Here is an 11401-nt window from a genome sequence, read left to right as displayed (position 1 = left end):
TTGCCGGAAAGGATGATACAACGAATTTCTGTATCATTTCTGACATTTTTTATCTGTCGACATTACCGGCGGCTAACGCGCCGGTAACAACCCGTAGCTTTAGTTACGGCGTATATTACGATATTTTATCTGCCGGCATTTACGGGTTGGACTACACTGAGACGTTTAGCCTGGTCGCCAAACTACCAACAATAAGAATACTCCTCACGATCGCCCTCTATCATAACTGGCCCGTCCAACAACTCGACGTTGCCAATGCGTTTCTGCACGACCAACTGTCCGAGACCGTGTTCATGGCACAACCAAGAGGATTTGAAGACACAATGTACCCGGATCATGTGTGTCACCTACATAAATCCATTGTTAGAGATAAATTATTTGGAAGAGTGGAAGAGGATAAAAATAAAGGAACTTCTATTATAAAATTTTCTCTCGTACATCCATATGACAAGACTCAATGCCTATTTATATTAGTACAAAGACATTTCTAGAAACACATTCTTGATATTTCTATAATAAAGACTCAACAATCAATCACCAAAAGTTATTACATTTTCTAGATTTTTCTTCGATACAATTTCCTATATACACAAAAAAAATTAAACATTAATTTTGGTTTATATTTCCAACAACTTGGTCATTAATTTTGGTTTATATTTCCAACACCCCCCCTTAAACCAAAATTTTTATCAACCATTCCAAGTAGTATCTTTAATTTTATGAACTGTTCTGCAGCTATGGCTTTGTGAAAATATCTGCAATTTGATCTTTAGATTTCACATACTACATTTGAACTTCTTTATCTTGGATCTGATCTCTTATATAATGAAAACGAACACCAATATGTTTGCTTCTCTTGTGATAACTGGATTTTTTGATAATGCAATTGCTGACTTATTATCAACATAGATTTTTGTAGCTTCGCCTTGAGAATATCCAATCTCTTTCAATAGCTTTCTTAGCCATATTGCATGACATACACATTTTGATGCAGTAACATATTCAACTTCACAAGTAGATAGAGCAACAACTGGTTGTTTTCGTGAGCTCCATGAGAAGGCATTGTCACCCATATAAAATAAAAATCCACTTGTACTTTTTCTATCATCTTGATCTCCAGCCCAATCACTATCTGAATTTCCTGAAAGTTGAAATTCATTAGAATGAGAATATAGAAGTCCATGATTTTGTGTACCTTTAATATATCGAAGAATTCTCTTGGCTGCCTTCAAGTGTGTCTCAGTGGGATTTTCCATGAAGCGGCTAACAATTCCGACTGCATATAAAATGTATGGTCTTGTACTTGTTAGATATAACAGGCTTCCGATCAAACTTTTGAACATAGTTGGATTGACTATCTTCCCTTCTTCTTTCTTTGATAGTTTGATTCCACATTCCATTGGAGTGCTTACTAGATTACAATTCTCCATATTCAATTTCTTTAGAACTTTCTTTGCATATGTTTCTTGTGTGAAAAAAAATTTCTTCTTTATTTTGCTTAACTTCAATTCCAAGAAAAAATGGCATGAGTCCAAAATCTGTCATTTCAAATTTTTTTACCATCGTTTGCTTAAACTCCTTAAATAAAAGTAGATTATTGCCAGTAAAAATAAGATCATCCACATATAAGCAAACAAGTAATATATATATCTCCATTATTATATTTCTTCAGATAAAGAGCATTCTCATAAGGGTATTGGATATAATCATTTTGTTTGAAGTATGAATCGATTCTTGCATTCCATGCTCTGGGAGATTGCTTTAACTGATATAAAGCCTTTTTTAATTTATAAACTTTTGATTCATGCCCTTCTTTAATATATCCCAATGGTTGTTCGAGATAAACTTCTTCTTCAATGACTCCATTTAAAAATGCAGATTTAACATCCATTTGATAAATAGACGAATTATTTTGTGAAGCAAGAGAAATAATTAAGCGAATAGTTTCCATACGAATAACAGGAGCAAATACCTCATTGTAGTCGATGCCTTCTTTCTGCTTGTATCCTTTTACCACTAGCCATGCCTTATACTTTTTTACTTCACCTTTTACATTTTTCTTCACTTTGTATACCCATTTTACACCAACAGCTTCATGTCCTTTTGGTAGTGTTGTGAGCTCCCATGTTGCATTCTTTACTAGAGATTTGATCTCTTCATCCATAGCACTTCTCCATTTTTCATCTTTTATGGCTTCTTCGAATTGTAATGGTTCATTACTTGCAAGCAAGCAAATAAAATGAAGCTCGTCAGTTACCTCATAAAGCTCTCTTAAATTTCTTGTCTTCCTTTACCTTTGATTATCTTCTCAAGTACTTGGAGAATCTTGCAAATTTGTAGACAACTGTTCTTCATATTGTAGTTTCACTGGTACTTGCTCTTCCTTTTGTGTGTCTTTATATTTTGTCAATCCCATGCTCCTTCTTCATCAAACTCAACATCCCTGCTAAAAATGATTTTTGAAGTTTTGTGATCAAATAATTTATAAGATTTAGATTGACACCCGATGAAGATGAGTTTGGAGCTTCTGTCATCCAGCTTAGTCCTTCTTTATTCAGGGACATGTGCATATGCAATGCTCTCAAACACCTTCAAATGAGATATATTTGACTTTCTTCATGTCCATGCTTCTTGTGGTGTCATATCTTGTAAGCTTGAAGTTGAGCACCGATTGAGTGTATAGACAGCACATGTCACCGCCTCGGCCCAAAATTCTTTAGGCATACTCTTGCTTTTGATCATGCTTCATACCATATTAAGAATAATACGATTTTTCCTCTCCGCTACTCCATTTTGTTGGGGTGAAAATGGTGCTGTTAATTTATGTCGAATGCCACGCTCTTCACAATATTCTTTTAATACTTTGGACGTAAATTCACCACCTCGATCTGATCTGATGGATTTTATTAAAAATCCACTTTCTTTTTCTGTACTTGCTTTGAACTTCTTAAACATAATGAAAGCTTCTGATTTCTCTTTCAAAAAATAAACTCATATTTTTCTTGAATAATCATCAATAAAAGTTAAGAAATATCAATGCTTACCAAAAGAGGCTAGAGCAATGGGTCCACATACATCTGTGTGGATTAATTGAAGAGGCTTTTTTGCTCTAAAGTTTGCTTCATTTGAAAAACTCTTTCTTGGTTGTTTTCCAAATACACAACCTTCACAAATTTAATTTGGATGATTGATATTTGGCAAGCCATGCACCATTCCTTTTCTTGACATATTATTTAGATCTCCAAAATTTAAATGCTCAAGCCTCATGTGCCAAAGCCATGATGGATCTTTCACACATGCATGTCTTTAAACATTTCATCACTCAATTTTTTATATTAAGAATAACATTCTATTTCTTGTCATCTCTATTTGGGCAATTAATTCATTTGAATTATTTTTAATTGTGAGCTTTTTATCCTTCATATGAATGTCAAATCCTTTCTCAAGTAATTGCCCCAAGCTTAAAATATTGCTTTTCATATTCGGAACATAATAAACTTCAAAAATAAATTGATGGGTTCCATCTTTAAGAAGAATAAGGATTTTACCTTTTCCTTTTACCAAAATTTTTGAAGAGTCGCCAAAATAAATTTGACTCTCCATCGCTTCAAAACATGTTTTTGTCCCGACACATATGATCACTTGCTCCAGTATCTAAATATCAAAAAAAATTTTTTCATCTTCTTCTCTTTTCAATGCTAATAATAGACTAGATCATCTTCCTTCTCTTTAACAAGATTGGCTTTCTCTTGATTATGATAGCATTCGGAAGCATAATGACCAAATTTCTTGCAAATATAACAACGAACATGAGATTTTTTGTACCTTTGATATTTTGGCTCTTTCTTCCACTCTTCATTTCTTGAGTTTTGATTTTATTCATTATTTCTTTAATATCCTCCACGTCCTCGTCCACGTCCTCGGCCTCTTCCAAATCCACGACCACGACCGCGACCTCGACCACGGCCTTGTCCATAAATGTCTCGATCATTTGAATTATCTTCATTTTTTGTGTCGTCTTTGTCACCTTTCAATGAGAGCTTTGATTGGAGAACTTGTACGATAGTATTTTGTATTTTCTTATTTTTTCTTTGCTCATAAGTCATCAAAGAACCCATTAGTTCATCAACGGTCATTGTCTCTAAATCTTTAGCTTCCTCAATAGCTATGACAATATGCTCAAATTTATCATTTACCGAGCGTAGAATTTTTTCTATCACTCGAATATCTTCTAATGCTTCTCCATACCTTCGTAGTTGATTGACGATGGTCAAGACTCTTGTGAAATAGTCCTCCATATTTTCTGCTTCCTTCATTTGAAGTGCCTCAAATTTGGCCCGAAGAGTTTGAAGTCGAATCTTCTTTATCTTGTATATGCCTTTGTATGCAACTTGAAGTATCTCCCAGGCCTGTTTGGAGATAGATACACTGGCCACTTTCTCAAAGTTTGCCTAATCAAGTGCTTGAAAAATGAAGAAAAGCGTCTTATTATCCTTCTTTCTACTTTCTTTCAACAGTTCCCTTTGGGTTGTTGATAATACTGCTTCTTCTTGATGCTCGACATAGCCTTTCTCGACTATCTCCCAATTATCTTGAGAGCCAAATAGTGCCTTCATTTGAAGACTCTAATTCTCATAGTTCTCCTTTGTGAGACGAGGCACTTGTAGATTCATACTACTTGTCATCGAACTTAGCTCTGATACAACTTTGTTAGAGAGATTATTTGGAAGAGTGGAAGAGGATAAAAACAAAGGAACTTCTGTTATAAAATTTTCTCTCTTACATCCATATGACAAGACTCAATGCCTATTTATACTAGTACAAAGACATTTCTAGAAACACATTCTAGATATTTCTATAATAAAGACTCAACAATCAACCACCAAAAGTTATTACATTTTCTAGATTTTTCTTCCATACAATTTTCTATATACACAAAAAAACTTAAACATTAATTTTGGTTTATATCCATCTACGGGCTAAAACAGGCACCTCGACAATGATATAACACGTTCACTACCTTTCTTGTCTCTCTTGGATTCTCTCACAGTCAATCTGATCCCTCTTTACTTGTGCATAACAAAGATAAATCAAGTATTTATCTTCTTGCTTACGTTGATGATATCCTTTTCACCGATAATGATAAGGAAGTCATCAATGATATTATTGCCAAGGTCCATCACGAATTCTCCATGAAAGATCTCCATACTGCGACCGAGTTCATAGGCATTAAAATTCAAAGACACTTGAACAAAATATTCCTCTCACAGCAGAATTACGCCTCACAAATTCTACACCAGGCGGACCTAGCAAACTGTAACCCGTTGGCTAACTCGTCATGTACAAAGATGCCGGACGTCCTGCCCACGGACGCTGAGCTTCAGGACACCAATCTTTATTGAAGGATCACGGACTCTCTGCAATATCTCACTATAACTCACTCGGACATTGCGTTCAGTGTGAACCAACTATCACAACATATGCATGACCCTCAACCGAAGCACATATACATGCTCAAACGTCTACTATGATATATCAAAGGTACGATTGACTTTGGCATTCCAATTACAAAAAACTAATCTCTGCTTACATCTTACTCAGATGCTGACTGGGCAAGTGATCCAATTTCACGCAAGTCTACCACCGGATTCTGCTCGTTTATCGGCAGAATCCGAGTACCGAGCTCTCGCGGCACTCACGGCCGACATTATTTGGCTTTGAAGGCTTCTTCAAGAATTCCACATACCGCGAGACTCTCCAACCAAAATCTTTTGTGACAACACATCAGCAATTGCATTAGCAAACAATCCCGTGTTTCACGCGCGTACAAACCACATAGAGATTGACCACAGATTCATACGAGATCACATCCACAGAAACACCATATGCATTCTACCAATAAGCACGGTGGACCAAATTGATGATATTCTCACAAAATCTTTATCCACAACGCGGTTTCACACTCTATGCAACAAATTGAAGGTCACTCAAGAACCATCAGTTTGCAGGGGAGTATTAGAAGTAACAAACTCAAATTAACTGTACGGTACTCTTGCATTTCTTTATGACATGTAAGCAAAGGATTGACTGTTGTTTTCTTGTATCCGTACTACCTCAGGTCTATTTAATAAACCAAGTACTATACTCTGAATTACAGATTGAATAATGAAATCCACTTAGTTTTACCCTTGAGTTCTCGGCTGTCTTCTTCTTCTCGAGTCTTTACTTTCTACATTACGTAGAATAGTCTTTCTAAATCATTCATCAAAAGGGACATCTCTTACAGACAAGGTAAGCTAGATCACCTATTTGTTGAAGGGAATATTGAATTAGGTTCTTTTACAGCTTCAAGGGGAGGAGAACAACGATTGCAAATACTATAGCTTCTATAATACACTCTTTGTCTTTTCCAACTAATGTACATTTTGTCACAAACCAGCATTATATAAAGGCCATTTCTAAACTCTGCAAGAAGTAAAAATAAGAGTTTCAGATATAAAGTAATAGAAACACGTACGCGTCCCACCTGCCTATACCTTTTTCCTCTCCTGATGTTTCTCTTGAGCTGGCGGGGCATGCAATGGAGACTCTGATGCAAACTTTACAATTTAGTTGCACATAAACATGTTTAATGAGATTGGCTACAAAGAAATTTGCCTTCTTTATCTAAAAATCCTCTAATTTACACTGAATAGCAGCGGCTCTTGGCTAAGCTTATTTCTGCACTTTGATGTGACATTATTCCCCTCAGTGGTATCTACTCAATTGGCCTGAAATGATCCTTATTCCCACAACAAATCAACATAGAAAAACTTGCCTTTTTATAAGGTGAAGTCTTAGTTTGGGAGGAAGATGATAAGGATAATGAGATGGCAGAAGAATGAATCACTGAACCATGGCGAGGAAAGAACCTGCATTCGACGTGGGGGGAGCCGGAGTCGGCGCCTTTCCAGCTGCATTTCCACCACCATGAGAGCCGCCGGCAGCTCCCACGCTTTGTCTCTGGAACTGTATCTCATATCTCATCTTACTGTCGTCCTCTTCATCATCGTCATCATAGTCATCATCATCAACATCATCATCATCGTCCTCATGATTCTGTTGTTCCATCAGCTCCTTAACGATATCTTCTGGCTTCATTGCAAAAGAAAAAGGTTGAATTTTTCAATCATACCGTGCCAGTGAGTACTGCAGGAAGAGACTAATATATTACCTTCTTCAATGCAGCATCGCTCCCGCTGTTCGGACCTCCTCCAAAGAAAACCTGAGAAAGGCCATTGGCGTTGCTCCTAGGCATTTGGAAGCCACTCCCTTCATGATTTCCGCCATTCCCAATGTTGGTTCTAACGGTAACTGGATTTTTGTGGTCGCCAATGTAACTCTCTTGCTCTGCTGGTGCAGAGATTAATGGCGCTGGATTAGTCGTCGGAGCACTCTCTTGTTGCTGCTTTCTACGATAGAGCGCGTCGAGCTCGTGGAAGTAAGGGCAAGTTTTGGCGTCCTCGGGCCGTTTCTTGTTCCCCTCTTTCACCTTCTTGAAATACTTGTTAATATTCTCCCACTTCTCCTTGCACCTTTTGGCGCTCCTGTTGTATCCCAGCCGTTTCATCCCAAGAGATATCTCCTCCCACAATGGCCCTTTCGGCCCAGCCTCCAGGTACCTCATGTCTAGTTCACTCCTCAGCTTGATTAGTGCAAGAACCTCCGCTTTCGGCCACCGTGCTGATGGTGATGGCTTCGACAGAGAAACCACGTCGGGGCAAGCATCTGCTACAACCTCCAGTGCCACCTCTGCCGCTGAAGCGGTCGGTTCAGACGATACTGAGGGCTGATGGATTACAATCTCATTGCCTTGTTGGCTTCTCTGGCTCTCAGGCAGATCTTCCTGCGGCGGCGGCGATGGTTCATGAGCTGCTGGAGCAGAGACGGTGGCAACTTCCAGCAATGGATTCGGCGGATTAGTTACTCCGCCGGTGAACTTCTGCAGAAAGGAGATGACGGCGGCATCACGATTCGCCGTCATGGTGCGCTCCTGCGCCATTAGCTCGTACTCACGATTAAGCCGAGCCATCTCCTGTCGCTTCCACGCCTCCTCCCTAAACATCCGGTCCTGCTCTCGCTTCTCGATCGTTTCCAAGAAGCGCTGCTGCATTGCTTCTTGCTGCTCCATCAGCTGCTTCATTAGTCCCTCGAAGAAAGCCATCGTCTTTCCCCTCCCACACGGCCACCCTTCCCTCTTCCTCTTCCTGCTGCCGTCGCCGGCGCCTCCATCGTCCGTGTCTTCATCGGAGTCCGAGGATGAAGAAGAGGACGTGTTAGAAGAAAAGCTGATGCCCGCGGCGGCGGCTATTGGTGGCATGTCGGGCCCCAGAGCAGAGAGCTGGGGAGGTGGTGGTTGGATTCTATCAGCTGGTGGAGCTGCCATTGAAGAGCCACTAGGAACAGATGCATCGGCAGTTTTGGACGCGGAAGAGAACAAAGAGACGGTGGCGGGGGTAGCGGTGGCACTGTGGAGAGCTTCAAGTTGGCTGAAGAAGCGGTAGCTCTTGCCATCCTGGCGTCCGGCGCGGCCTTCTTTTGTGCGCTTGTAGTATTTGTGGACGTTCTCGAACTTCTCCTTGCACTTCTTTGCGCTTCTTTTGTAGCCAAGTTCAGCGAGCTTCCTGCATGCCCGCCATGATAAATATAGCTTATGTAAGGAACAGTAAAACTGGTAATATGGTAAGGCGAAAGGAGAAGGATAAAGGAGAAAAGGACAAAAAATAAAATAAAAAATTGTATAATGGTACTGTGATGTAAATTGTGTTAAGATGTTGGACAAAATACTCAAAATTATTAGATAAATAGTCATAATTAGAAAACTTTTTTTCAAAAATATCAAAAATGACAAATATAAGTTAATTTTATCTTAATAAGAAATTTGAATGGATCCTAACTTCAAATTTTATTTAATATCAATTTTGACTCTTTAGTATTATTATCTACATAATTTACATCATAATATTCACATATAATCATTTGGAGAAAAGTAAAATAATTTTCAAGGTATTTTTTACTAATTTTTATGATAATTTAGAATGTTTAAGAGGTAATTTCCTTTGGATGTTAATTATTCTTCAAGAAATTGAAAAGAGTTTTATATAAAACGAAACAAAATCTAATATAAATTATATCCAAACCTATTAAAATTATTTTGAAATTAATAATAATTTATATGTTAATAATTTTAGAATAATTTTAATAATTTTGAAGTTTTTCTGCTTTGATATTCTGACATTATTTTTTCATATAAAATCTGTAAAATAATTTAATTAATATATTAAACTTTTTCCTTAAATTTTGATCATTATTTTGCTTGAAAAAATCCGTAGCAATTCTTAAGCACTCAAATTATGTCATAATTATTACGTTAATCACAAGTACAGAATATATAAATAAATAGATCAATATGAGTACTTAAAGCGAGAGAAACGGGAGAGCGGTGAAGGCAGATGCAGAAATCGGTAATGCATTAGATCTAGCAAAATGGGGGGAATTTTTCATGAACAAGAATCGTACAAGGAATTCCAGTCATAAATTTATGAACTTTTTTCAAAATTATGCATAAATATCTCATTTTTGTTATTTTAAATGATTCAAAAATTAAATTTTAGCTATAGAGTGTAAGGAAGGGAAATAAAAGTTTAATCTATCAACAAATCTGTGTTATTGCAAGAGATTTGAATGCAAATCTTAATGTAAAAAAGCTCGCTAAGATTAATTTAGGAGATATTGCGAACACAAAATTTTTACAATAATTTTTCCTTGGAATCAACATAAGAGATCAATTTCGAAAATTGGGACTGCTCGGGATTAATGCAGCAGCTTTTAGATGCAGCACTCGTCAGGATTTGGATCAAATTGGGAAATGTTGGAAAACGAAGAGGGAGATGGAGAGAGGGATCAGTGTGTGGTTAGATTTTTGGTTTGGAAAAAAGAAGAGATCCGAGGAGAGCGAGGAAAGGGCTTGAATTTTTGTTGTGGATACACAGTTCATGTTTCTTCTTCTTCCTCTCCTTCGTCTTCATTCTCAAGAAATTGAAGAGAGATAATTGAAAGAAAGAAAAACTAGAATCGTCAGAATCCGTGGTACGATGCCGATCCCAAGTCGTTTCGTGAGAGTTGAAGGAAGGAAAAACCGTTAAGCATCTCGTTCTCTCTCAATTATTTCACTAAAGTTGCCATTAATTCCTCTTCGAAAACAAGGAAAGAGACCGCATGGAACAGACGGAGGTTGGAGGGTCAAAAGAGGGAAAGAGCTCAATTATGATTTGAGAACAATTTCAATGGCGGTTATTCGGTTACCTCGAGACGTCCTCCCATAGAGGGCCCTTCAGCGTGGCGTCGCGGAAAGCGGCATCCATCTCCGACCGGACCTTAAGCAGCGCCAGCGTCTCCTGCCTCGGCCACCGGCTTCCAACGCTTCCGCCTCTCTCTCCCTCGTCGCCGGCAGCAAGCGCCTCTTCGTCGGCGAAACTCCTCGTCACCGCTCCGCCGCTGCCGCCGCTTCCCAATTCATCAAAAAACGTGGCCGGCGAGCGAGACACACCAGCCTGAGACTGCGGCACCGACCGGCTGCTGATTGGTGAGACGGCCTCCGCTGCCGGATGATGCTGTATATGGTCGGCCCCGCCATGAATTCCAATCATCCGCGGCTGCCGAGCCCCTGCCGAAGCTGAAGAAAACTGCGGGACCATTTCCAGCGGAGGCACCCCATACTGGGACCCTCCTTGCTGCTGCATGCGTCCGGAATCTTCGCCCTCTCCGATGCCCGTCGCAGTTACAGCCTTACAGCCACAGCAGTTCTTTCCTCCAGTACTCAGCGGAAGAAGAGAGAAATAACAAAGGTGAAACTCATGGAAACTTGTACAACTAGAAAGAGAGAGAGAGAGAGAGAGAGAGGTGGGGAAGTGGAAGCTTTACAGTAAGCGCGCGCTGGCCAAAAACAACTTTAACAATTCAGAGTACGATTTACAACTCCAAAGAAGGAGAATATTAAAGCCGCTGCGGAGCTGTAGTGCAGGAAAGAGGAACTAGCGGTTCTGAAACAAAGGGTTTCAGAAGAAAGAAAGAAAGTAATGAGTGATGAATATAGAGAGAGAGAGAGAGAGAGGAGGAGACATTAGCCGGACCACAGATGATGATAATGACGATGATGATGTGAGAGAATTAAGAGATAGAGAGAGAAAGCGGATGAGAGAGAAGAAATTAATTCATTGAAAATTTAAGATTTCTAACCTTGCCGCCTAATTATACTTAATAACATTAAGATAAAATGATCGCTGTAATCTATCTTCACGAACGGTCACGATTGCACGGCGGAGACTCACTTAAAAGCTATCTCCTTAACTTTTCTTTTGGA

General features: G+C 38.9%; 2 protein-coding genes across 3 annotated transcripts; both read right to left on the bottom strand.

Annotated features, from left to right (window-relative positions):
- Positions 1-3890: 3890 nt before the first annotated feature.
- Positions 3891-5207, bottom strand: LOC110098836. Its single transcript, XM_020825770.2, has 2 exons — positions 5115-5207; positions 3891-4451 (listed from the first exon to the last, which is right to left on the bottom strand). Exons 1-2 carry the CDS (start codon positions 5205-5207, stop codon positions 3891-3893), a joined length of 654 nt encoding a protein of 217 aa, XP_020681429.2.
- A 1160-nt stretch (positions 5208-6367) lies between these two features.
- On the bottom strand, positions 6368-11129 carry LOC110098834 (trihelix transcription factor GTL1). 2 transcript variants are annotated; one of them, XM_028695735.1, is made up of 3 exons: positions 10345-11129; positions 7214-8663; positions 6368-7130 (listed from the first exon to the last, which is right to left on the bottom strand). In XM_028695735.1, exons 1-3 carry the CDS (start codon positions 10779-10781, stop codon positions 7110-7112), a joined length of 1908 nt encoding a protein of 635 aa, XP_028551568.1. In that variant the 5' UTR covers positions 10782-11129; the 3' UTR covers positions 6368-7109. The 2 variants fall into 2 exon arrangements, with proteins under 2 accessions (XP_028551568.1, XP_020681428.1); XM_020825769.2 differs by having other exon boundaries at positions 6368-7134; positions 10345-11126.
- Between the last annotated feature and the right edge of the window lie 272 nt (positions 11130-11401).

This window comes from Dendrobium catenatum, unplaced genomic scaffold (genome assembly GCF_001605985.2).
Source record: "Dendrobium catenatum unplaced genomic scaffold, ASM160598v2 fragScaff_scaffold_670, whole genome shotgun sequence".
Lineage (NCBI taxonomy): Eukaryota > Viridiplantae > Streptophyta > Magnoliopsida > Asparagales > Orchidaceae > Dendrobium > Dendrobium catenatum.
The sequence above is the reverse complement of the archived record's forward strand: the minus strand, read 5'-3'. Positions and strand labels throughout refer to the sequence as shown.